At 43.1% G+C, this 27727-nt stretch overlaps 1 protein-coding gene across 3 annotated transcripts in view; it reads left to right on the top strand.

The window, feature by feature from the left end:
- NAA35 (N-alpha-acetyltransferase 35, NatC auxiliary subunit) overlaps nucleotides 1-27727 on the top strand; it is a 356679-nt gene that overhangs the window by 111970 nt on the left and 216982 nt on the right. For all 3 annotated transcript variants that reach the window (XM_033927824.1, XM_033927815.1, XM_033927834.1), the window contains exons 5-8: nucleotides 10444-10518; nucleotides 13087-13254; nucleotides 21213-21279; nucleotides 22302-22345. In XM_033927824.1, coding sequence (XP_033783715.1) covers nucleotides 10444-10518; nucleotides 13087-13254; nucleotides 21213-21279; nucleotides 22302-22345 — 354 coding nt within the window. The remainder of the gene's footprint in view (nucleotides 1-10443; nucleotides 10519-13086; nucleotides 13255-21212; nucleotides 21280-22301; nucleotides 22346-27727) is intronic.

Raw genomic sequence — 27727 nt, 5'->3', positions numbered from 1 at the left:
ACTTCACCTTTGTTCTCTGCTATGAGAGGTACCTCGAGGGGTTCTCGATCACTTTCTCCTCAATGAAGTCATTCCTCTTCAGACCAGGTATCCTTTACCAAGTTCCTGTGTAAAATGAGTAAAGATCTTTAAATATCTTTAGAATCTGACTCAAAATACTCTAAGGAGTTTCTGGAAGAGCTAGGAATGCCCCATCCTCCTAGAGACAGACAATCAAGTTGCCATGTACTACGTCAAGCAGGGAGGCACAGGATCTATCCCTCTCTGCCAGGAAGCTCAAAAGGTGTGGAATTGTGCAATACTTCACAACACCTTTCTAAAAGTGGTCTATATTCAAGGAGAGAAAAACTGTCTGGCAAACAAATTGAGTCGTCTTCTACAACCTCACGGATGGACACTCAATTCCTTGTCTCTCAATCACATTTTTTCTGAGTGGGGGACTCCTCGGATAGATCTCTTTGCGTCTCCCCACAACAACAAACTGCCTCAATTCTGCTCCAGGATATACTCTCCTCATCGCCTCGAGGCAGATGCTTTTCTTCTGGAATGGACAAATCTGTTTCTATATGCATTTCCTCTTTTTCTCAAGACACTCGTCAAACTGAAACACAAACCTGCCACCATGATTCTGATAACTCCTCGGTGGCCCAGACAACTGTGGTTATCCCTTCTACTTCAACTCAGCAGCAGGGAACCACTACTTCTACCAGTTTTTCCCTCTCTGCTTACACAGAGTCAGGTGTCTCTGCTTCATCCCACCTGCAGTCTACACTTGACGGCTTGGTACCTCTCAACCTAATTGCCACTCTACAGTTTTCTCAATCTGTCAAGGACATTTTAGAGGCTTCTAGGAAGCCTACCACTAGACAATGTTACAACCAGAAATGGACTAGGTTTTCTGCTTGGTGCACCATTCATCACAAGGAGCCTCAGTATACAGCCTCAGCACCCTGGGGTTGTGGGTTCAAACCCTGCGCTGCTCCTTGTGACCCTGGGCAGGTCACTTAATCCTCCATATCCCCAGGTACATTAGATAGATTGTGAGCCCACCGGGACAGATAGGGAAAATGCTTGAGTACCTGATTGTAAAAACCGCTTAGATAACCTTGATAGGCGGTATATAAAATCCTAATAAACTTGAAACTTGAAACTCCTTGTCTTCAGTTTTGGATTACCTCTTGTATTTATCTCAATCAGGCCTCAAATCCACATTCATTTGAGTCCATCTCAGTGCAATTGCTGCTTTTCAAGAGCCTATTGAAGGGAAACCCCTTTCTGCTCATCCTGTAATTTCCAGATTTATGAAAGGACTTTTCAATGTCAAGCCACCTGTCGAACCGCCTCCAGTGGTTTGGGAAATCTGACAGGATTGACGGTCAGTCTAGAGGAGGTATGTAGGCAGATTGATAGGCTTAAGAGCGATAAATTCCTGGGACCAGATGGCATCCACCCGAGTGTCTTCAAGGAACTGAAAGGGACCATAGCTGAACTGCTTCAACTAATAGCCAATCTGTCGATCAAATCGGGAAAGATTACGGAAGACTGGAAGGTGGCAAATGTTATGCCGATCTTCAAGAAAGGTTCGAGGGGAGATCTGGGAAACTATAAACCGGTGAGTCTGACCTCGGTACAGGATAAGATGGTAGAGGCGCTGATAAAGGGCTGCATCATTGATCACCTTGACGGACATGGGCTGATGAGGACCAGTCAGCATGGTTTTAGCAAAGGCAGATTGTGTTTGACGAACTTGCTGCACTTCTTTGAAGGAGTAAACAGTCAGATAGACAAAGGCGACCCAATCGACACTGTATATCTGGACAAGGTTCCACATGAACGACTACTTCGGAAAATTGCTAGCCATGGAATAGAGGTTGAAATAATCACGTGGATTAAAAACTGGCTGGATCATAGGAAACAGAGAGTGGGGGTAAATGGGCAATACTCGGACTGGAGGAGTGTCACCAGTGGGGTGCCGCAGGGCTCGGTGCTTGGACCCGTGCTCTTCAGCATCTTTATAAACGATCTAGACATTGGTATGACGAGTGAGGTAATTTGCAGATGTTATTCAGAGTAGTGAAGACGCAGGGGAATTGCGAAGATCTGCAACATGACATAATCAGGCTCGAGGAATGGGCATTGACATGGCAGATGAGGTTCAACGTGGATAAGTGTAAAGTGATGCATGTAGGTAACAAATACGAATACAGAATGTCTGGGGCAGTACTTGGAGAGACCTCCCAGGAACGAGACTTGGGAGTTCTGATTGACAAGTCGATGAAGCCGACCGCGCATTGTGCGGCGGCGGTGAAAAGGGCGAACAGAATGCTAGGAATGATAAAAAGGGGATCACAAACAGATCGGAGAAGGTTATCATGCCGTTGTACCGGGCTATGGTGCGCCCTCACCTGGAGTACTGCGTCCAGCACTGATTGCCGTACAAGAAGATGGACAATGTACTACTTGAAAGGGTCCAGAGAAGAGCGACTAAGATAGTTAATGGACTGGAGGAATTGCCGTATAGTGAAAGATTAGAGAAACTGGGCCTCTTCTCCCTCAAACAGAGGAGATTGCGAGGGGACATGATCGAAACATTCAAGATACTGAAGGGAATAAACCTGGTAGATAAGGACAGGTTATTCACCCTCTCCAAGGTAGGGAGAACGAGATGGCACTCTAAAATTGAAAGGGGATAGATTCCGTAGAAACGTAAGGAAGTTCTTTTTCACTCAGAGAGTGGTAGAAAACTGGAACGCTCTTCTGAAGTTTGTCATAAGGAAAACACCCTCCAGGGATTCAAGACAAAGTTAGACAAGTTTATGCTGAATCGGAATGTATGCAGGTAAGGCTAGTCTCTGTTAGGGTGCTGGTCTTTGACCAGAGGGCTGCCGCCTGAGCGGACTGCTGGGCACGATGGACCACCAGTCTGACCCAGCAGCGGCAATTCTTATGTTCTTGTTCTTGCTCAATTTATGAAGCCTCCTTTTGAACCAGTGGCTTCGGTTCATCTGAAATATCTCACTTGGAAAGTGGTGTTTTTCATTGCTCTCACGTCTGCTCGCAGAGTTAGTGAGCTACACGCTTTAGTAGCGGACCCACCTTTCACAGTATTCCATCATGAGAAGGTGGTGCTCTGTATTCATCCTAAATTCTTACCTAAAGAGGTTTCAGAATTGCATCTCAACCAATCCATTGTACTTCCAGTGTTTTTTCCTAAGTCTCATTCTCATCCTGGAGAAACAGCTCTGGCTTTCTACTAGCAATGCACTAAGCCACACAGATCTGCTCCTCAACCTGTTGTCTCCTTTGATCCAAACAAGTCGAGACATCCAATTTCCAAGTGCACCATTTCCAACTGGATGGCTGCTTGCATCTCTTTCTGCTATGCTCAGGCTGCACTGCATCTACAGAGTCGAGTCATCATAGCCCACAAAGTCAGAGCCATGGCGGTAGCAGCTTTCCTTAAATCCACTCCTATTGAGGAAATCTGCAACGCTGCCACTTGGTCCTCGGTTCATACATTCACCTCTCATTATTTTTCCAGATGGTATGGCCATTTCGGCCAGGCAGTTTTACAAAATTTATTCTCCTAAATTGCCAACACTTCCATCATCCCATTCTGGTTAGCTTGGAGGTCACCCACATGTGAGAATATGCTGTATACTTGTCTTGGGATTGAGCACAGTTACTTACCGTAACAGGTGTTATCCCAGGACAAGCAGGCAGGTATTCTCACTAGTGGGTGATGTCATCCGACAGAGCCCCGACACGGACATCTTGAAAGCATGTCTTGCTTGAAGAAACTTAGAAGTTTTGAGATGCCCGCACCGCGCATGCGCCAGTGCCTTCCCGCCCGATGTACCGGGCGTGTCTCCTCAGTTCTTTTCTTTCCGCGGAGCTGAGAAGTTTGTCTTCATTCTGCGCTGACTGAATTTCAGTTTTTTGCCTTCTTTACCCGCGTTTCTGTTTATTTCTTTGACTTTATTTCAATTTTACTTTATTTTTCTAAAAAAAAAATAAAAAAACTTAAAATTATTTCTTCCGGCGGTTCGGCCGGGCCGGCCTCGTGGCTGCGGCCTAGCGGCTTCGACCTTGCAGCGTCGATTTTCCGGCCTATGTCCCGACCAATCACCGGTTTTAAAAAGTGCAGCAAGTGCCAGCGTGCGATTTCGCTGACGGACCCACACCGACGCTGCCTTCAGTGTCTTGGTCCGGAACACGTTCCGAAATCGTGCCGGCCTTGTTCCACGCTCACTGCGCGCTCGTTTAAGCGGCGCTGCTTGCTCTGGGAGTCGATGGAGACTGCCAAGGACATCTCTGCTACTGCGGCTGTTGAGGTTTCGCCGGTCCATTCGAAACCTACGTCTGCGACTCCTGCATCGAGCATCGTGAAGCCTGCATCGTTTGTCCCGGCTTCAGCTTCGAGTTCAGCATCGGCACCTGCCTCCGTCTCCTCGGTTCAGGTACCGCCTTCCACTGTCCCTCCCGTGGTCATCAAAGTGCCTAAAGCTAGCAAGCAGAAGCACTTGGCCACGAAGGAACGCGAAGACCGTGCAGGAGGACCCCCTTTCGGTGCGGATCCCTCCATATCGGCTTCGCTTCGATCCCTGCTAGAAGCTCAGTTTGTCGAGCTTATGCGCACTATGGGACCCCGGCTTATCGCCAACATTCACGGTGAGATTCCGACCTCGGTTTCATAGGGCGGTCCGCCCCCTCCCCCTCCTCCTCGTCGTTCGATCTCTCTGCTCGACGAGGGGGATCGGCGGAGGGCGGCGGAATCCTCCAGGAGGGCTTCCCTTCCTGAGATGCCACCTTTGGAGCCCATTACACCTCCACGCCAACAGGGTGCTAGGGCGGCTCCTGATAATCGTAGTCCTGGGCATACTGCATCGCAGGAGGAGTTCTTCCGCACTCCATACCAGACATGGGTGGCGCTGCGTGAATCCGCATCTCTGCCACCTCTGCGATCCACTGCATCGAGCCCTATCCATTCCTTTGAGGCTTCGAAGGATCAATCGATGCATAGAAGATCTCGTTCTCCGTCCCGTCACCGGGAGGGGCATCGATCTCGGCACTCTTCTCGGCACTCCTCCCGTCATTCGGAGGTGTCTCCGCAGAAGAAGATGCAGCGTTTGGGATACTCCTCGTCGGATGTGTCCCAGCCGGAGGGGCCAGAGTATGAGGAACCATCTGCCTCCTATTCTCCTTGCCGATCTCAGCTCTCCATGGACCCGGAGGCTTCCACGTCTTCTAGTCCGTCTCGTCGGCCGGCCTTGGCAGACCAACTGTCTTTCTCATCCTTTCTACGGCAGATGGCGGATGACTTGGATGTGACTTTGGACACTGGGTCCAAATATTCTAAAGAGTATTTGGACACCATGCATTTACCTCACCCTCCGGCGGAGACACTTCGGCTTCCTCTACACAAGCTGCTGGACCAGACTTTCATGCGCTGTTTTGAGACACCGTATTCCTTGCCTGCAGTTCCCAGTAAACTGGATGCTCGATACCGCATCGTTCACCACAAGGGGTTTGAGGGAGCTCAACTTTCTCATCAGTCCCTTCTAGTCGAGTCCTCTCTCAAACGTTCTCATCCCTCCCAAGTCTATGCTTCCGTGCCTCCGGGCAGAGAGGGGAGAACGATGGATAAGTTTGGTAGACGTATCTATCAGAACTCGATGATGGCGACTCGAGTGCTCAACTACAACTTTTTCTTCTCTTCATACTTGGATTTTTTCTTGCCGGTGCTCCGCAAGTTCATTCCTTTCATCGATGCTCAGGCTCGTTTCCAGTTTGAAGAGGTGGTGGCGACCCTGTCCCAATTACGCCTTCAACTGATGCAATCCTCCTATGATGCCTTTGAGCTCTCGGCTCGAGCTGCGGCATGTTCGGTTGCCATGCGTCGCCTGGCGTGGCTTCGAACCATCGATATGGATCCGAACCTCCAAGACAGACTTGCAAATGTACCTTGTGCAGGAGCTGATCTATTTGATGAGTCTATAGAAACTGTTACTAAAAAGCTGTCGGACCATGAAAAGTCTTTTCAGTCTATTCTGCGTCCTAAACCGAAGCCTCAGCAGTCTCGTCCCTCTAGACCGCCTCAAATTTACCAGCGGCGTTATCAACCGAGGCAGACTCCTCCTGCGAGACAGCCTGCAAAGAGACAGCCTCCGCAAAAGACTCAGCAGAAGCCTCAGATGCCGGCTGCACCCAAGGCTACTCAGCCTTTTTGACTCTCTTCCAGGGAGCATAACCAACGTTCTGTCTTCCCCTGTTTTTCCCATAGGGGGTCGTCTCCATCATTTTTGTCATCGATGGGAGTCAATCACCACAGACCTTTGGGTCCTTACCATCGTAAGAGAGGGATACTCTCTTCATTTCCAACGGGTCCCCCCGGACCACCCTCCAAGAGAGTATCCTTCCAACTTAACGCAGACCGCCCTTCTTCTCCAGGAGGCTCAGGCCTTGCTTCGGCTTCGGGCCGTCGAGCCAGTCCCGTTAGATCAGCAGAACCAAGGGTTTTACTCCCGATATTTCCTGGTTCCGAAGAAGACGGGCGATCTGCGGCCCATTTTGGACCTTCGAGTCCTCAACAAGTTTTTGGTCAAGGAGCGGTTCCGTATGCTGACCCTTGCCTCTCTCTATCCCCTCCTCGAGCAGAACGATTGGTTGTGCTCTCTGGACCTCAAGGAGGCCTACACTCACATCCCGATTCATCCGGCCTCCCGCAAGTTCCTCAGATTTCGGGTGGGACATCTACATCTGCAATATCGAGTGCTTCCATTTGGCCTTTCCTCTTCGCCCAGAGTCTTCACGAAGTGTCTGGTGGTGGTGGCCGCTGCACTCCGGAACATGGGTCTCCAGGTGTTTCCATACCTCGACGACTGGCTCATCAAGGCCCCGTCGGCCCCAGAGGTCATTTCGGCGACCTTGACTACGATTTGTTTTCTGCAGAACTTGGGCTTCGAGATCAACTTTCCCAAGTCACATCTTTAGCCCACCCAGACTCTCCCCTTCATCGGGGCGGTCCTGGATACCATCCAACTTCGAGCGTTCCTTCCTCCTCAGCGCATGGATGCTCTTCTTCTACTCTGCCAGTCGGTGTCTTCTCGCCCGTCCGTCTCAGCGAGACACATGATGGTCCTCTTGGGTCACATGGCATCCACAGTTCATGTGACGCCTTTTGCCAGACTACATCTCAGAATTCCTCAATGGACCTTGGCATCTCAGTGGACTCAGGTGTCCGACCCATTGTTCCGCCACATTGTAGTCACTCCTGCTCTTCGGCAGTCTCTTCTCTGGTGGATGACCTCTTCGAATCTATCCAGAGGTTTGCTGTTTCAATCTCCTCCCCACCAGAAAGTTCTCACGACCGATTCATCGAACTATGCATGGGGAGCTCATCTGGATGGTCTTCGCACTCAGGGGTTCTGGACCAGTGCGGAACGACTCCATCAAATCAATCTTCTGGAGCTCAGAGCCATCTTCAATGCTCTTCAAGCTTTTCAACATCTGCTTCACGACATGGTGGTCCTAATTCGCACCGACAACCAGGTCGCCATGTATTATGTAAACAAGCAAGGGGGCACGGGCTCGGCCTCCCTCTGCCAGGAAGCTCTTCGAGTCTGGGATTGGGCGGTCCGCCACAACACCTTCCTCAGGGCTGTCTACATTCAGGGGAAGGACAATGTCTTGGCAGACAAATTGAGTCGTCTTCTCCAACCTCACGAATGGACGCTCCATTCCAAACCCCTTCATCGGATATTTGCACAGTGGGGGACGCCTCAGATAGACCTCTTTGCAGCCCCCCACAACTTCAAGCTGCCTCAGTTTTGCTCCAGGATCTACACTCCTCTCCGCCTCGAGGCAGACGCTTTTCTGCTGGGTTGGGGGAATCGCTTCCTATATGCGTTTCCTCCTTTTCCTCTCATTCAAAAGACTCTGGTCAAGTTGAGATCAGACCATGCCACCATGATTCTAATTGCTCCTCGGTGGCCTAGACAACCTTGGTTCTCCCTTCTACTTCAACTCAGCAGCAGGGAGCCCATACTTCTTCCAGTGTTTCCTTCACTACTCACTCAACATCAAGGTTCACTACTTCATCCCAATCTGCAGTCCCTTCACCTGACAGCTTGGTTCCTTTCAACATAACTCCTCACCAGTTTTCTCAAGCAGTGAGGGAGGTCTTGGAGGCTTCCAGGAAGCCTGCTACTCGACAATGCTACTCCCAAAAATGGACTAGATTCTCCTCCTGGTGTATTTCCAATGCCACGGAACCTCAGCGAGCTTCCCTTTCTTCTGTATTGGACTACCTTCTACACCTATCTCAGTCTGGTCTCAAGTCTACCTCCATACGAGTCCACCTGAGTGCTATTGCGGCTTTCCATCAGCCTCTACAGGGGAAACCTTTGTCTGCTCATCCTGTGGTTTCCAGATTTATGAAAGGTCTTTTTCATGTCAACCCTCCTATCAAACCTCCCCCTGTGGTTTGGGATCTTAATGTTGTCCTGTCTCATCTCATGAAGCCTCCGTTTGAACCTCTCGCCAAGGCTCCACTTAAGTATCTCACCTGGAAGGTGGTTTTTCTGGTGGCCCTCACGTCTGCTCGCCGGGTCAGTGAGCTTCAGGCCCTAGTGGCGGATCCACCGTTCACTGTATTCCATCATGACAAGGTGGTTCTTCGTACTCATCCGAAATTCCTGCCTAAAGTGGTCTCTGAATTTCACATCAACCAATCCATCGTGCTTCCAGTGTTCTTTCCAAAGCCTCATTCTCATCCTGGGGAAGCTGCTTTGCACACTCTGGACTGTAAACGTGCTTTAGCTTTCTACTTGGATCGCACAAAGCCTCACAGAACTGCTCCTCAACTTTTCGTCTCCTTTGATCCAAACAAGTTGGGACGACCTGTATCGAAGCGCACCATCTCTAACTGGATGGCGGCTTGTATCTCTTCCTGCTATGCCCAGGCTGGATTATCCCTTCCCTGTAAGGTCACAGCCCATAAGGTCAGAGCAATGGCAGCCTCTGTAGCCTTCCTCAGATCGACACCGATTGAGGAGATTTGTAAGGCTGCCACTTGGTCCTCGGTTCATACATTCACCTCTCATTATTGTCTGGATACTTTCTCCAGACGGGATGGACAGTTTGGCCAAACAGTGTTACAAAATTTGTTCTCTTAAATTGCCAACTCTCCCACCATCCCATTGGGGTTAGCTTGGAGGTCACCCACTAGTGAGAATACCTGCCTGCTTGTCCTGGGATAAAGCAATGTTACTTACCGTAACAGTTGTTATCCAGGGACAGCAGGCAGCTATTCTCACGTCCCACCCACCTCCCCTGGGTTGGCTTCTCAGGCTAGCTACCTGAACTGAGGAGACACGCCCGGTACATCGGGCGGGAAGGCACTGGCGCATGCGCGGTGCGGGCATCTCGAAACTTCTAAGTTTCTTCAAGCAAGACATGCTTTCAAGATGTCCGTGTCGGGGCTCTGTCGGATGACATCACCCACTAGTGAGAATAGCTGCCTGCTGTCCCTGGATAACAACTGTTACGGTAAGTAACATTGCTTTATCCAGTGACAGCAGGCAGATATTCTCACAACCCACCCACCTCCCCGGGTTGGCAAGATCAGCGCGCACAGATTATGCGCTACAGCTTCTATAGTTGCAAACTTCCAGTCAGTCCTGATACAGGACATCTACAAAACTGCTTCCTGGTCCTCAGTTCATACTTTAATAAGCATTACAGCACAGCACAAGGCATTCATTTTGGATATCCGTCCTATGCAGCCTATTTGCTCCTGATCTATCAACTCCACCCTGATGCACATTGTAGCTTGAGACTCGCCAACGAGTGTGCCTGTATCCTCTCCTGTTTGTCTCAGTAAAAACGATGTTGCTTACCTTTAAAAGGGTTCTCCGTAGATAGCAGGGGAATATAGCCACACTTACACTCCCACCATCCCTACTAGAATATACCTTCTCCAGCTACAGACAAAACTGAGCTAAAGAGGGAAGGAGCCACTGAAGGTGGGAGTCCCTGCACATGGTCAGTAAGCCAAAAGGCTTATTGCTAGGGGAGAGCACCGACACACAAGATCAGTTTGAGGACTTTTCCTGCTATCTATGGAGAGCATTTTCCTGCTATCTATGGAGAGCCCCTGTTACAGGTAAGCAGCTTCACTTTCTCTTTGTGTGTATCTGTGGTGTCTTCACATGTTTTTTCTGTACCATATCTTGATATATTTCTTCAGTGGTCCTACATGGTTTAAGAAATTAGAGCTATTAATAAGAAACATGTAAGAACATTCCTTTGAATGTAGTTTGTGTGTTTGATGTTTTTTTCCAACTTTCCTTTGTATCATTTTTTCATTACAGCTAATTATATTATTTATTCAAAGAACAATTGTTAGAAATAATTTCCATTTTCTTTTGCATTCCGCTTTAGGATGCCACAATTAAAATAAAAGATTTGACTATGCCTGAGCTCATAGGGATCATAGACACCTGCTTTTGTTGCCTGGTAAGAAATTTTACTGCTTCCTGGAGTGTTTTATGTTCTGTATTTTAATCAAATGCTTAAATATCAATTTGTTAACTCTATTTACTGGGGTCTTGATTCAACTTTTTATTTCTTGTGTATTCCTTCTGTGAAGAAGCAAGTTTGAAACAAATGATGGTATAGACTGAAATTTTTAAAATGACAAGCATTTTGTGGTTATAAAGATGCATGCTAAATGTTAGGATCCACTAGTGCCTGTTAGCGCGCTAATACTTAGTAAACAAATTCAGTGCACTTCCACTTATCCACGATATCCACCCTACCATGACTCAGAGGATGGTATTTTAGTGGCAGATTATCAAAACGGCTTACCAAGATCTTTTCCGAGTTTTCTAGCAGTCTCCGATACTGCTATGGAAATGTAGTATAATCAGGTCATTAATATTAAAATGATCACTCCAAGCGATTCTCTAACCTTGTTGTGCCACATTTGCGGCCAAAATTTTACTTTCTGGTGACTGTCTGAGCACTGATTGGCTGAGGCACTGACAGGAAAGTAAGGTTTGTCAGCTCAGAACCCCCCTCCCCCCCCACACACGCAAAGTAAAAGAATTAAAAAAAACAAACAAACCCAAAGCAAATTGAAGATCAGCAGGAAAGATGCTCACTCTCTCCTGCTGTGTTGCACAATCACTTGACACTACTAACCAACCCCCTCCCCCTGCAGCAGGAGAGATGCCCACTCCCTTCTGCTGCCAAGCAATGCCCCCTCTACCTCTGACCACACATCCCCGCCAACAGCGGGAGAGATGCCCACTCCCCCCGCTGCCATCAAGTGAACCCTCCTCTTATGGCAGCAGGAGAGATGCTCACTCCCTTCCACTGCCAAGCTATGTACCCCTGACACCCCCCTCACCAGCATCGGGAGAGATGGTCACTCCCGCTGCCATGCAACGCACCTCCAACACCCCCCGGTAGCAAGAGAAATGCCCACTCCCTCCTGCCATCACGCAACATTCCACCCCCACCCCTGTGCCCCTGACGATCCCCGCCCCTCACTCTTACCTTACTTATGATGTCTACTCCCTCTGGCCAGCATGCCCGCCTCTTCAAAATGACAGGCCTTCCCCTCCATGGTGCATCCTAGGATGCACCAGGGAGGGGCCTGAGGCTCTGATTGCCCAAGTTGTTTAAGGCCCCTTCTGTGGGTGGGCGCGTTCGGGTTCATTCAGGCAGGATTTTTTTTTTTAGTGCAGCAGGAGAGAGTGGTCATCTCTCCTGCTGCCAGGGGTCGTGGTCAGGATGTTAGAGAAGGGGTGTTGTGATGCAGCGGAGAGAATAAGAACATAAGAATTGCCACTGCTGAGTCAGACCAGTGGTCCTTCATGCCCAGCAGTCCGCTCACGCGGCGACCCTCTGGCCTAAGACCAGCACCCTAACTGAGACTAGCCCTACCAGTGCACGTTCTTGTTCAGCAGAAACTTGTCTAACTTTGTCTTGAATCCTTGGAGGGTGTTTTCCCCTATAACAGCCTCTGGAAGAGTGTTCCAGCTTTCTACCACTCTCTGGGTGAAGAAGAACTTCCTTACGTTTGTACGGAATCTATCCCCTTTCAACTTTAGAGAGTGCCTTCTTGTTCTCCCTACCTTGGAGAGGGTGAACAACCTGTCCTTATCTACTAAGTCTATCCCCTTCAGTACCTTGAATGTTTCGATCATGTCCCCTCTCAATCTTCTCTGTTCGAGGGAGAAGAGGCCCAGTTTCTACGGCAGCTCCTCCAGCCCCTTAACCATCTTAGTCGCTCTAGACCCTTTCGAGTAGTACCGTGTCCTTCTTCATGTACGACGACCAGTGCTGGACGCAGTACTTCAGGTGAGGGCATACCATGGCCCGGTACAGCAGCATGATAACCTTCTCTGATCTGTTCATGAGCCCCTTCTTTATCATTCCTAGCATTCTGTTTGCCCTTTTTGCCGCCGCCGCACATTGTGTGGACGGCTTCATCGACTTGTCGATCAGAACTCCCAAGTCCCTTTCCTGGGAGGTCTCTCCAAGTACCGCCCCGGACATCCTGTATTCGTGCATGAGATTTTTGTTACCGATATGCATCACTTTACACTTATCCACGTTGAACCTCATCTGCCATGTCGATGCCCATTCCTCGAGCTTGATTATGTCACGTTGCAGAATGGGCATCTCTCCCGTTGCATCAGAACACGGGCAGCGGGAGAGTGTGTTTTTGTTTTGTTTTTTTACGGGTTTTCATGCAAATGTAGGAAATCTTCTCTGCTGCTTGGCGATCTTATTTGCATGTGTGATTTTTAAAGAATATCTCTGGTTTTTAGATTCGGTATTGGAACGGCTGCATTAGAAGACAGTCACTTTTTAACGGAAGTTTTTGAAAATTCTGGCCTGAGGGAGATGCTAATATAACAACTTGTACCCAGCATGTGTTTTTCAATCTTTGCTTTTCAACTGTTTATTCTCTAGCAATTTATGCTAATAATTTGTTGCCTTTTTTTTTTTTTTTTTTTAATAAAGAAAGCAGGTCCTATTAATTGTAAATGTGTACCTGTTTTTTCACCTTAGATAACCTGGTTGGAAGGCCATTCTTTGGCACAGACTGTATTTACTTGCCTATATGTTCACAATCCTGACTTTATAGAGGATCCAGCGATGAAGGCATTTGCTCTGGGGATCTTGAAAATATGTGATATTGCCAGAGAAAAAGTAAACAAAGCTGCTGTGTTTGAAGAGGTATGCTTTTCCATTTCCAAAAGTTTTATGCATTAGATTCTTCTCTGAAGTGTCCAGATTTCATGCAGAGATGATGAGCCTGATGTTCATTTTTCCAGTAGTCTAGATCAGTGTTTTTCAACCTTTTTTGGGCAAAGGCACACTTGTTTCATGAAAAAAATCACGAGGCACACCACCATTAGAAAATGTTAAAAAATTTAACTCTGTGCCTATATTGACTATATATAAAGTAATTCTCTTGAATAGGAATCAAATAAACACAAAGAAAGTATTTTATAATTACTTTATTATGAAATATTAAGTAAACAGAATAGTGAAAAATTATAAAATACTTTATTCAGTGCAAAACCTGGGCCTGTTTGGCTGAACACAAAGCTGATATTCTGGCTGGAATCGAAGAAAGACACACACGTAGCTCTTCGTCAACAGCTCTCAGTCTCTCTCTGTATTTGGTTTTTATAGCATACAAAAATAGACAAATATACCCTCCATCCTTTTTATTAAACCACAATAGCAGTTTTTAGCACAGGGAGCTGCGCTGAATGCCCAGCGCTGCTCTTGACGCTCATAGGCTCCCTGCGCTAAAAACCACTATTGCGGTTTAGTAAAAGGTGACCATATTGTAAAATATAGACAGCAGATATAAATTCAGAACTGTGCATAGTAAGTGAAGGGAAGTTTTCATCTCTGGGAATTTACCCAGTTAACTATTAAGTTATTTGGGCAAATTCCTTTGAAAACTGTGGTAATACTGCCTCCACTTTGCTAAATTTAAAATAAAATCATTTTTCCTACCTTGTCTGGTGATTTCTGGTTGCACTTTCTTCTTCTGACTGTGCATCCAATCTTTCTTCCCTTCTATCAGCCTGTATGCTTTCTCTCCTCCACACCTCATTCCCTCCCCCAACTTTTTCTTCCTCTCTCCCTGACCTTTCTTTCTTTTTTTCTGTTTCTCTTCTTTCCTTCTGTTTCCCTGCCTGCCCCCTTTCTTTCTTTCTTTCTCCCTGCCGTTCCCCAAGCCACTGCCGCTGCCATCGGGGAACAGGACCCACCAATGGATAACAGGCCCCAAAGCCGACGCATGCTCTCCCTGACGTCAATTCTGCAATCGGAGAGGAAGTTCCACCCAGCCAGGCAGCAATTGGCTGGCCCGAACTTCCTCTCCGACTGCAGAATTGACGTCGGGGAGAAGAAGACTTATCGGCTCGATAGATTAGATCGCCAAGACAAAGTGAGTCCTGGGTGATCGACTCACTTTGCCTTGGCGAGCTACTGGCGCCCCTGCCTCGGGCCCCCTGTCAGCTCCGGGCCCCTGAATGCAGGACTGGTAGTACTGCCCTGATGGCGGCCCTGCGGCACACTAGGCAACATCTCGCGGCACATTAGTGTGCCGCGGAACAGCGGTTGAAAAACACTGGTCTAGATAAGTATTTTGGATTGAATTAAATCAACTGGTTTGAAAGAGGCATGAGAATACATAATATGCATGTGCCAGATCTATCAACATTTGATACACTAGCAAAATCAGTGTTTTGGCAACTATCCAGTTGTTGTTATACAGGTTTCCTTTTTTATTATTATTACTTTATTGACATTTAACAAATTCAACAAGATAAACTCTTGCACAAGAAATGCACAAAGATAATAATTAAGGAAATCTTCAATTAACATAAAAATTGCTATCTTCCTTAGACCTCAATAATTGCCTACAGTTCTCTTGGTAAAGAGAAGAGAATCGCATTTAAGACCCCAAAAGAATAGGAAAAAGGCTTAACGGAAAGTCCTAATATCCATAAGAAAGGTTCTTAATCTCTCCCAAACTTTCACGTCACCAACTTCTTCATATCCAAGAATGTTCTCAGTTGTTCTGGTGCATATAAGACAGGGGTCTCAAAGTCCCTCCTCGAGGGCCACAATCCAGTCGGGTTTTCAGGATTTCTTCAATGAATATTCATGAGATCTATTTGCATGCACTGCTTTCATTGTATGCTAATAGATCTCATGCATATTCATTGGGGAAATCCTGAAAACCCGACTGGATTACGGCCCTCGAGGAGGGACTTTGAGACCCCTGATATAAGACATATTTACATTACATTACATTAGAGACTTCTATTCCACCTGTTCCCTGCAGTTCTAAGCGAATTACAATTGAAGATGATAGGACATTTCCAGGAAGTTACAATTTTAGGGTTAGATACATAGAGAGGCTAGGTTTCGAATTAGGGTTGGATACATAGTAGTTACAGTTTAAGTTACAATTTAGGGTTAGATGCATAGTGGAGGCTAAGAGGGGAAGTTTAAGGAAGGGGTGAAATTTGAGGATAACTTGTAGGGAGGATGGAATTTAGGGTTGGTTACATGAAAGAGTATGCAAGGAGGGGATTGTTGCCGGGAGGGGGGGATAAGAGGACAGGATAGTTTCTTTGAATAACAGAGTTTTGATTTCTTTTCGAAAAGATTTAAAGTTGCTTGTAGTTGTCAACAGGTTAGAGATGTAGGGGTCTAGCTTCGCAGCCTGCGTTGCTAGGAGGCCGTCGTACTTCTTCTTGCGTTGAGTGCCCTTGAGAGGTGGGTAGGAGAATGGGATCTGTGTTCTCCTTAGTCGGTTTAGGCGGTTGTTCAGGTAGGTGGGTGCTGTTCCGTTTATTGCCTTGAATAATAGACAGTAGAATTTGAATTGAATTTGGGCTCGTATCGGTAGCCAGTGTGAGTCTAGGAAGGCATTGGTGATATGGTCAAATTTTCCAAGTGAATAAATCAATCTAAGTGCTGTATTTTGGATGGTCTGTAGCTGCTTTATCAAGTTTAAGGGGCATGGTAAGTAGAGGATGTTACAGTAGTCCACTAGTCCTAGGACAAGGGATTGGACTATGATCCTGTAGTGTTCTTTGTCGAAGAATTTTCTTATTTTTCACAGGTTGCGCATGGTGAAAAAAGCTTTTTGGGTGGTTTTGTTGATTTGGACTTGCATTGTGCAGCCTCTGTCTATTGACACTCTAAGGATTTTGAGGGATGGCTGTATGGTGTATTTAGTAGTGTTTACCTCAATTTCTGTTATGGAAGGGATTTTATCCTATTTCATTCCCATGTACTTAATCATATTTCCATGGGTATCCAAAAGGAATGAGGCACCAATACTCAGTGCCTCAGGTTTCTTTGCAAGAAATAGTTTTCTTCTTTCTTGTGTTTGGAGGGTTAAGTTGGGAAACATCCAAACTTTTTTACCATAGAACAATACTTGTGAATTCCAATAATACAATTTGAATATAGCGTTAACATCTTGCTCAAATACAAGAGAAACCAATAAAGTAGCTCTTTCAGTTGTTTCTGATATACTTGTTACAAGCAAGTCTGTAATATTTAGATTTTCTTGATCGTTTGTATTAATTTGTCCCATATCTGGATTTGTTTTTTTAAATGGCACATAATAAATTTTATTTAATGGCAGAAAAGCTTCCAAGGAAAATTTCATTCAGATATGTTTTTTAATAGATCCAGAGAAGACATTAATGGTGATTTAGGAAAATTTAACAAATGGATATTCAGTCTGCGGTTAAAATTTTCCAGTTGTTCTATCTTTCTGTTAAAAGAAACTTTATCTTTCACAATTTCAGATGTTAAGTCTTGGAGAGTATCTACCTTTTCTTTAAATCTGAGAAAAAGTCTTTTATACTTTCTACTTTTTTCTCTAAAGAAGCAACAGTACTTACAAGCTGAGAAGTATCTTGAGAAGATTTGGTAACAATACTGTTTAGGTGCTGGATAATTTCCCATATGTTCTCCAGAGTTATCACCGGCGGTTTTCATAGGTGGGAGCTAACTCCAACTCCCAGCTCTGCCTGCTCCCCCATGTTCCTCGTTGCTAGTGCCTCTCGAAATGGAGTTTCCTTTGCATGAGAGTCCTCACGAGACTTCCCCAGCACTGCTGCGTTGAGAGCAGGGCATGGTGGAGTAACGACTCCCGGAGGTGAAAGGGATGTTTCGAAGTCCAACTCTTGTCTTCTCCTCTAGCCAAGAAGGCAGAAGACACACCTCCGGACCCTTCCTGGGACCTCAAAGTTGTGGCGAACTCCAAAATAGAGCGCTAGGCAGGGGAAGGCGTTCTGACCATCGAGGGCACGAAATGAACACTTCCTTTCCGTTTGGTGTGCGGCATAACAATCAGGTAGGAGTTAGAGTGCGAACTCTGCTTCGCTCAATCAGAAATGCCGTCACTTGTCCGCCGCCATCTTAGATCTGCCTCTGCTCCCCATTTTTGTTATACAGGTTTCCAACTATGCAGTCGTTTCTTTAGGGGCTATTAACCTGTTTCCCATTGCAAATATGAGAGTGGTGGCTCTTATCCAGATATGAAAAGTGGGGAAAACATGCAGAGCATGGCTAATGGAATCCTTTCCAACTTGTGCATGTATCTCAAACTGGTTATGTTTGAGGGGCCAGAATGGGTTCAGATTTTGAACAAAAGTTGCCATTAAACTACTTTTATTTTCCTTTTTCTAAAAAATGCTTCATTTGCTAGTTGCTTTCTGATGATGCAAACATTTTGTCTATTAGTTTAGACCAGTGTCTCTCAAACTTTCTCAAGCCCGAGCACACTAAAGGTAGTGGCCACATTCTCGAGGCACCAGAAGTGTTTGGATGTCGCCGTGATGACATCACGTGCATGCATGACATCATCACTTTAATGTCCGCGCATGCGCAGAGGCCCTCCAGATGGGCTCTGAGACACCAGTAGGGAGTGCCAGCAGGGAAGAGGGCTGGAGAGAAGGAGAGGTGCTTGCGCCGGCTGATTGCCTACAACAGTGTTTCTCAACTACTTCAAGCTAAGTACCCCCTAAGTCTAACAAATATCAACTGAGTACCTCAACCACAGACCTCCCAAGCTCTGCCCTGTGCCCACCCAAGTTCTGCCCTAGATCCTAACCCTAACCCTTTACTAATTGTAATGCAGTTTTTTTCCATTCATTTTTCATATACACACAATATTCAAAGCAGATATAGATTCTCAAAACTGACGCATTTCAATCACTATATTGAAAATAAAATCATTTTACCTACCTTTGTTGTCTGGTGACTTTATTTTTCTGTCCTTTTAACTATGTTTCCAGTGCCGCCTTATCCATTGACTGTTTTTTTTCTCCTCCACTTTCTGCCTTGCATCCATCTTTGGCATTAACTTAACATTCAATTTTTCCATTTTTCTGCTTTCTTCTCAAAATCTGCTTTTCCATGTCTTACCTTTCCTTCCTATCTCTTTCTCCTTCCCTCCCCGTTTCCATGGTCTGTCATCTCTCTCCTTACCTCCTCCCCCCACCCCCAGTAGTCCTATATCTCTCTCCTTTCCCCCCCTTCCCAGTCTTGCATCTCTGTCTGCAGCACATTCCCTCTGCCGCAGTCCCGCCCCTGACATCAGAGGAGGGGTGGGACTGTGGCAGAGGGAACATGCTGCAGAGGCTGATGGCAGCCTATTAGGTTTGCTACAGCACCGGCAATCCTCTGCAGGCTGCCTTAATTAGCTTTAAAGGTGAGACAGGGAGGCCAGGGGGAAAGTCGGAGGACACTAGGGAGAAGAGGGAAACATGCAGGCCTTCGGCAAATCAGGCAGCGCTGGCGCCGTACTGCATAGGCAAGTCAGCTGGCAGGCACCTCTCTTCACCCTCAGTGTGCTGCGGCACACAGTTTGTGATACACTGGTTTAGACAAATAAATTGAGTATTTATAATGGTAAAAAATTACTTAATAATAATAACTTTATTCTTTTATACTGCCATTACCAGCAGTTCTAGGCGGTTTACATAAAAGAGTACTGAACATTCAGTGAAAAGTACAACTGTATACAGAATACATACGGTAGTTACTTCCTCATAAGGGAGTTTACATTAAGATAGTTTATGTTGAGCCTTTTGGTTTAGACCTATGCTGCAGGAAATGGTAGTCCGACCACAGTGATTCACTTCATGCTCACTGGATATGTTTTCACATTTTTTTTCTTTGGCTGTCCTGACTTGAGAAAAAGATGGACCAGGCCCAAGGATACCTCCTCCCCCTCTCCTATAGCAGGAGTAGGTAGCTTTGGTCCTTGAAGGCTGCAATCCAGTTGAGTTATCAGGATTTCCCCAGTAAATATGCATGCGATCTATTTGCATGCACTGCCTCCATTGTATGCAAATAGATAAGAACATAAGAATTGCCGCTGCTGGATCAGACCAGCGGTCCATCTTGCCCAGCAGTCTGCTCATGCGGTGGCTCCAAGGTCAAAGACCAGTGCCCTAACTAAGACTAGCCCTACCTGTGTACATTCCGGTTTAGCAGGAACTTGTCTAACTTTGTCTTGAATCCCTGGAGGGTATTTTCCCCTATAACAGCCTCAGGAATAGCATTCCAACTTTCCACCACTCTCTGGGTGAAGAAGAACTTCCTTACGTTTGTATGGAATCTATCCCCTTTTAACTTTAGAAAGTATCCTCTGGCGAGAGTGAACAACCTGTCTTTGTCTACTAAGTCTATTCCCTTCAATGTCCCCTCTCAGTCTCCTTTTTTCAAGGGAGAAGAGGCCCAGTTTCTCTAATCTCTCACTGTACGGCAACTCCTCCAGCCCCTTAACCATTTTAGTCACTTCTCTGGATCCTTTCGAGTAGTACTACGTCCTTCTTCATGTATGGCAACCAGTGCTGGATGAAGTATTCTATGTGAGGGTGTACCTTTCTTAATCATTCCTAGCATTCTGTTCGCCCTTTTCATCGCTGCCGCACATTGCACGGACGGCTTCATCGACTTGTCGACCAGTAATCCCAAGTTTCTTTCCTGGGAGGTCTCTCCAAGTACTGCACCGGACATCCTGTAGGCATGTATAAGATTTTGTTACCGACATGTATCACTTTACACTTATTCATGTTAAACCTCATTTGCCATGTCACGGCCTATTTTTCGAGCATGTTTGTCACGTTGCAGGTCTTTGCAATCCCCCTGCATCTTCACTACTCTGAATAACTTTGTATCATCTGCAAATTTAATCACCTCACTTGTCGTACCAGGTCCTTTATAAACATGTTGAACACAGGTCCAAGCATATTCATTGGGGAAATCCTGAAAATCTGACTGGGTTACAGCCCTTGTGTACTGATGTTGCCCACCCCTGGGCTAAAGCAATGGGGAGAGCCAAATAGTGTTCCTGTTAGCTGAGCTGAGTAATGCTTACTAAAATTCCATAAGCAATGTGTCTCCCTTTGGTTAGAAGCAGTTACTACAGGGTCATTCCAGTGCAATAGGAATGGTAGGTTGAACCTTAGGAAACTCTGTCCATTCTCATGAGCATACTGCTCATGGTGGAGGAACTACAAAGAGATCATTTAACAAAAAGCTCAGGAATTTTTTCACTTGACGCCCTGTTGAACTGGGATGAACAATTTCTGCAGGAATGACAGGTATTTCTAAGTAGTTGTACGCATGGCCAGGATGGCGATGACTGTTAACAGGAATGGAAGAAGTTTAAACGGGAGATATAAATAAAAAGAAAGAATAATGAATAGTATTATGAAAGGTTCAGAATGTCCAGCTTTATGAACCACAAATGAAAATGGAATGGCAGATGTAGTGTAAATACATGGGTAGTAAAGCATTAAAACTGCTAATTATAATTCTAAAGCTAGTGTACTTTCCCCCTCTTCTACAAAGCTGCGCAGCAACAGCCCTGAAGCCCTTTAAATCTCTATGGGCTTTGGGGCCGCTAGCGCAGCTTTGTAGAAGAGGTGGTTTGTATTTATATATGTGTGATCATTACTTGGGTGTATGAAGATTGATGTATATAATTTATTTTTAAATATTCATTTGAGAATTTTTGGAGCTTATTTTTTTCCAGTTGGTATTGTTGCTCATTAACCTGATTTTAATTTAGTTGTTTTTTGTTTTTTTCTTCTTCTTCTTTCCCTTTATTTATGGTACTTACTTTTATGTAGGAGGACTTTCAGTCCATGACCTATGGATTTAAAATGGCGAACAGTGTGACAGATCTTCGAGTAACGGGTAAAACCTAGTGGCATTGCATAATCTAGTGGTTCACACATGCCGGTTGGGTTTTTAGGATGCCCATAATGATTATGCATGTGAGAGGTTTGCATGTTTTGTCTCTGTTCTATTTAAACCAAGTGCTGTTGCTTAATTGTAGTTAACTGTCATAATTAACTCAATTTTTAATGATGATTGAAATTATTAACCATGATTAATGAACAGCTTTTTATATAGCTAGATATACTTGTATGTATAAAAATTAGTGCTGTTACTTAATTTCCGTTAATGTGTGATTAATGCACTAATGTTAATGGCAATTATAAAATTAAATACATGATTTCAAGGGCTGTATTGATTCTTCATACCCAAAGTCCCCCCCCCCCCCCGGGTATCCATCCCCCTTTTGAAAGCCTTCCTTGGAAGACCCCTCCCCTCACTCTGAATATCATTCACCCATTTGAAGACCTCCTAGGCCTACCTGAAATATGCCCAGGTTGTCTAGGATAGGCAGCAGTGATTTCTGTGCCTCCATGGGTTCAAAATGGCAGCTGCGACATCTGCCATTTTGCAAGACTATTGCTAGAGGTAATGGCCATTATTTTAAATTTGGAATGGCATAGGTAGTAGCAAGTGGGTATTATTGCTGCTTGTCCTGCAAGAACCACCAGGGCATCTTTTAATTAGGCCCAGAAGCCTACAAGGAAGTGGAGGGTCCTCTGAAGAGCGGTGGATACTCTTGGGGGTGTCTTTGTGAGGGAGGGATTCTTCTAGGAGGCCTCAGGAAGGGGTGAATTCTCCTGGCGGGATGTTCAGGACTGGAATTAAAAATGTGATTAATTGCTCTGAAAAATATTATCGATTAATTAAAAGTTTTGATCAAAAACAGCTGTAATATAACCTTAACTCATGCAAATTTATTGTGGATATTATGAAAACCAGGTTGGCAGGGTGTGTCCTAAATTCTGGTATAATTATAACTTTCTTTAACTATGCTTCCAAGTTCATCCCTTCTAAGCATAATTCTGTCACTTTTTCAGGTATGTTAAAAGATGTAGAAGATGACCTGCAGAGGAGAGTAAAGGTAATATTTTTTAAAACCGTATCGCTCTTTCTAAAGCACTAATTAAAGAGAAGTAAATAATCATAAACATCAAATCCAGGAATGATTTACACTGATACAGAAGAAAAGGAAAATAAAGTGGTAGAATAATAATAAAGGGCAAAAATCTCCATTGAAGATTATAAAAGAGCTAAATAGAAAAGCCAACTCTATTAAAAAAAAAAAATAAATCAAGATAAAAGCATCTATTATCCCACATGAAGGTTACTTTTATTTTCATAAATCCTGTGTTCTTGAACAAATGTAGAATAATAAGAATATAATTTAACTAGTATTTTAGCCTGTTACATTAACGGGTGCTAGAGTAGATGTCTATTTTTTCCTATTATTACTTCAATACATATTATAATCCCCACACACCTTCCCTTTCCACAATTATTGTAAATCAAACATATCATACATGTAATGTGTTCAAAATAATAATTAAACCAATAATATATCAATATATCCCCCCTTTCCCATTATTATAATTATACTTTAGTGTATAAAGGTGTCTACTCATTACATTATGTTATCAATGGCCCCCAAATTTTTTTGAAGTTATAATTTCCTTTTTGTATGGCAATTGTTCTTTCCATTTTGTATATATGGCATAACGAATTCCACCAGAAGGTGTAATTAAGTCTGGTGTAATCCTTCCAGTTTCTGGTAATATGCTGAATGACAACTCCTATCATTATTAATAAAAGTTTATTATTATTAGATGAAATTTGACTTTGTATTCTCATGGATATTCCAAATAGAATTGTATCGTATGAGCTACATGGTTTTCTAATAAGGAATTAATTTGGGACCAAATTGATTTCCAAAAGGCCAAAATACAGGGACAAAAATAAAGTAGATGATCTAGAGCAGGGGTGCCCGCACTTTTTGGGCTTGCGAGCTACTTTTAAAATGACCAAGTCAAAATGATCTACCAACAATAAAATTTAAAAAAACACAAAGCACACTGTACGCAGAGAAAATGTTAATTATCATTTATATTCTGGGTTTTTTCAGATGACTTTATGCAATGTCACTTCAGTAACAACCATACAAAAATAGACAAATATACCCCCTCCCTTTTTACTAAACCGCAATAGCGGTTTTTAGTGCAGGGAGCTGTGCTGAATGCCCTGCGCTGCTCTCGATACTCATAGGCCCCCTGCGCTAAAAGCCACTATTGCGGTTTTGTAAAAGGGGGCCATAGTGCAAAATATAGACAGCAGATATAAATTCTCAAAATGGCCACATTTTGATCACTAAATTGAAAATAAAATCATTTTTCCTACCTTTGTTGTCTGGACATTATTCAAATCTTGTTGTCTTCTGATAACTGGCTTGCCAGGCTCTCCTTCTTTCTTCTTTCTCCATGCTAACCATCCATCTTCTATCTCTGTCCTCCCCTTTCATAAGAACATAAGAAGTTGCCCTCCGCTGAGGCAGACCAGAGGTCCATCTCGCCCAGCGGTCCGCTCCTGCGGCGGCCCATCAGGCCTATTGCCTGAGCAGTGGTCCCTGACTATTTCTATAACCTACCTCTACTCCTATCCCTATAACCTACCTCTACTCCTATCTGTACCCCTCAATCCCTTTGTCCTCTAGGAACCTATCCAAACCTTCTTTGAAGCCCTGTAACGTGCTCCTGCCTACCACAGCCTCCGGAAGCGCATTCCATGTATCCACCACCCTCTGGGTGAAAAAGAACTTCCTAGCGTTTGTTCTAAACCTGTCCCCTTTCAATTTCTCCGAGTGCCCCCTTGTACTTGTGGATCCCCATAATTTGAAAAATCTGTCCCTGTCTACTTTTTCTTTTTTTTATTTTTTTTTTTTTTCCTGTTTTAAATCTTTATTCATTTTTTTTGTGTTACAACAAGTGTTACAAATAAACTCAATAAAAACTTAAATACACACTTGACTAACTCATATATTAATATCAAGTTTAACATTACTATAATAATCCCCTGTCCCACCCTCCTTCCCAATCAATAATACATAAATCAATTTTATTGTACAATCTTTAAATATTAATTTAATATGTAATAATCAAAAATTGAAAAACCCACCCCATTCCCCTCTTTACAATTATCTTATCATGGGAAAAGTTCATTAGAGAAATCATGTTAACGGTCTTCAGATATTTCCAAGTTTTATTTATAGGAAAAATTATCCTTCTTTACAAAAATCGGTTAATGGTCCCCATATTTTTTTAAATTTATTCATGTATCCTTTGTGTGTTGCAATAGCGAGTTCCATTTTATATATGTGGCATACCGAATTCCACCAGAACATATAATTCAATCTATCATGTTGTTTCCAATTGAATGTAATTTGTTGTATTGCGATTCCAGTTAAAATAAATAAAAGTTTGTTATTACTGGATGAAATTTGGCTTTTTGCTCTCATGGTTGTTCCAAATAATATAGTATCATATGTCAAGGCTACCGGATTTTCTAACATTCTGTTAATTTGGGGCCAAATTGATTTCCAGAATGATAGGATAAATGGACAAAAGAATAAAAGATGATCTAATGTCCCAATTTCAATATGACAGTGCCAGCATCTATTTGATCTTGAACTATCTATTTTTTGTAAACGAGTAGGGGTCCAAAAAGCTCTATGAAGAAGAAAAAACCAAGTTTGTCTCATAGATGCTGACACTGTACATTTTAGCCTCCAAGACCAAAGTCGTGGCCATTGAGATGCACTAATTTGGTGTTTTATCTCAATGCTCCAAATGTCTTTAAGACCATTTTTTGGTTTTTTATTTATATATCCGGATATTAATTTATACCACTGTGCGGCTTTGTGACCTATTGAGTCCATCTGGAAACATAAGAATTCCAAACTGTGATATTTAGCGAGATCTTTCCATTCAGGGAACCCTTTCTGAATAGATTGCTTCAATTGCAACCATTTAAAATATTGTGTTTTATTGAGACCAAATTTTTGTTGCAATTGTGAAAACTCCAGCAATTTATCATTTTTAATTACATCATCCAAAGTGCGAATGCCTGCTATCATCCAATGTTTCCAGATGACTTTAAAACCGCCAATTTTGATCTTGGGGTTTAGCCATATAGTTTGGTTGGTTGATTTACTAATTGGAATTTGAGTAAGATTACTTATGTATTTTAGAGTTTTCCAGGTATCCATAAATATTTTATGATCTTTGTATAACCTTGGCATTTTGATACTAATTACATGATTAAGACGTAATGGAAACATAAGCCTCCATTCTAGCCAAAACCAGTCTGGAATATTATCAGTGGGCTCTGGGAGGATCCAATACATACCATGACGTAAGATATAGGCTTGATGATACCTATAAAAGTTGGGAAAATTTACCCCTCCCTCTTTAATTGGTCTTTGTAATGACGCTAGAGCAATTCTTGGTTTTTTATTAAGCCATATAAATTTTGTCAAAGTCCTATTTATTTTTGTATAAAAAGAATCTTGAAAAAAAACTGGAATCATCCCCATTTGGTAACATACTACCGGTAAAATCATCATTTTTACAGTTTGTACTCTTCCCCACCAAGATAAATGCAAAGGATTCCATTGCTCACACATTTCTATTATTTTTTGTAATAAGCATTTTTCATTAATTTTCATTGTTTCATCTACTGTTTTTGTTATCAAAATTCCAAGGTATTTAATATATTCTTCCTTCCAAACAAAAGGGAATGTTTTAAATAAACCTTTTGTACAATGTATATTTAGTGGAAGAATTTCTGATTTATTCCAATTAATTTTATATCCTGAAAAATTTCCAAATTTCTCAATCAATTCAAGTAGATGTGGAATGGTGGATTCTGGATTCTTCAGATATAGTAATAAATCATCTGCATAAGCAGATATCTTATATTCCTTATCTGAATGAGGTATACCCTGTATCTCCTTAGCTTGTTGGATGGCTAATATTAAGGGTTCTAAAACAATATCAAACAGCAAAGGGGATAAGGGACATCCTTGTCTAACTCCTCTCTGTAGATTAAATTTTTCTGAAAACGTATTATTAATATATAGTCTAGCAGAGGGGGAGCTATACATTGTTTGTATCATTTGTATAAATCCAGTACCTATACCAAACCATTCCATTGCTTGATACATAAAAGGCCATTCTACTCTATCAAAGGCCTTTTCTGCATCTAATGAAATTGCAAAAGTAGGTTCATTCATTTTCTTTGTTAAATATAACATATGGAATGTTAATCTGGTATTGTGAGATGAATGTCTTTGAGCAACGAATCCTGTTTGATGCATACCTATTATATGGGGAAGAGCTTTAGCTAATCTTAGCGCAAGTATTTTTGCTAATAATTTTCCATCTACATTTATTAAAGATATTGGTCTATAGTTTGAGACCAAAGTGGGATCTTTATTGGACTTTGGCAAAACAATAGTCAAAGATTCTGCTATAGTGCCTTTAATACAACCTTTATTGAGCTGATATTGATAAAGATTTAATAAATAGGGTAATAAAAAATTTTGAAATGTTTTATAAAATTCCACTGTATATCCATCACCACCTGGAGCGGATCCAACTCTAAGGGACTTCAAAGCTGTTCCTAATTCTTTTAGTGATATTGGTTCTTCCAAACTTCGTTTTATATGTTCAGGAATTTTTGGACCCTCTAACATTTTTAAAAATTCAAAACCATCTTTTTCTTTATTTAGATAATTTTCGGAAGAATAAAGAGATTTATAAAATTTTAAGAATTGTTTTAAAATTGGTTCAATTTGTGTAAATGTATTTCCATTTTCATCTTTTATTGCTATTAATTTTGTTTTTCTTTTTTTCGCTTTAAGATAATTTGCCAATATTCTTCCTGATTTGTTTGAATTACCATAGTACAATGTTTGTTGAGAAAATAAATCTTTCCTAATCATCTTAGATGAGATCTCATTATATTTACCTTTTAATTTTAATAATTCTTGTTGAATAGAATATTCCCATTTTTCTATAAGTTTTGATTCTAAATTTTTAATCTCTTTTTCTAAGATTAAAAATTGTTTTTTAATTTGTTTTTTTAGAAAAGCCGAATAAGAAATTATTTGTCCTCTAATTGATGCCTTAAAAGCATCCCATAAAATTTCTCTGTTAATATCATCATTATCATTTATTTGAAAAAATTCTTTCATTTTTGTTAGGAGATTTTCACAAAAGTTTTGGTCAACCAACAGTGTATTATCCATTTTCCAAATTGGTCTGTTATTATTTTGATCTGTAGTTTTAATTTTGATCCACACTCCACCATGGTCAGATAGAATAATTGGATCAATGGCTGCTTGTGTCACTTGATGTGCAAGATGATTTGAAGTAAAGATATAATCTATTCTTGAAAAGGAATTGTGAACATG

Source organism: Geotrypetes seraphini, chromosome 1 (genome assembly GCF_902459505.1).
Source record: "Geotrypetes seraphini chromosome 1, aGeoSer1.1, whole genome shotgun sequence".
Taxonomy (NCBI): domain Eukaryota; kingdom Metazoa; phylum Chordata; class Amphibia; order Gymnophiona; family Dermophiidae; genus Geotrypetes; species Geotrypetes seraphini.
The sequence above is the reverse complement of the archived record's forward strand: the minus strand, read 5'-3'. Positions and strand labels throughout refer to the sequence as shown.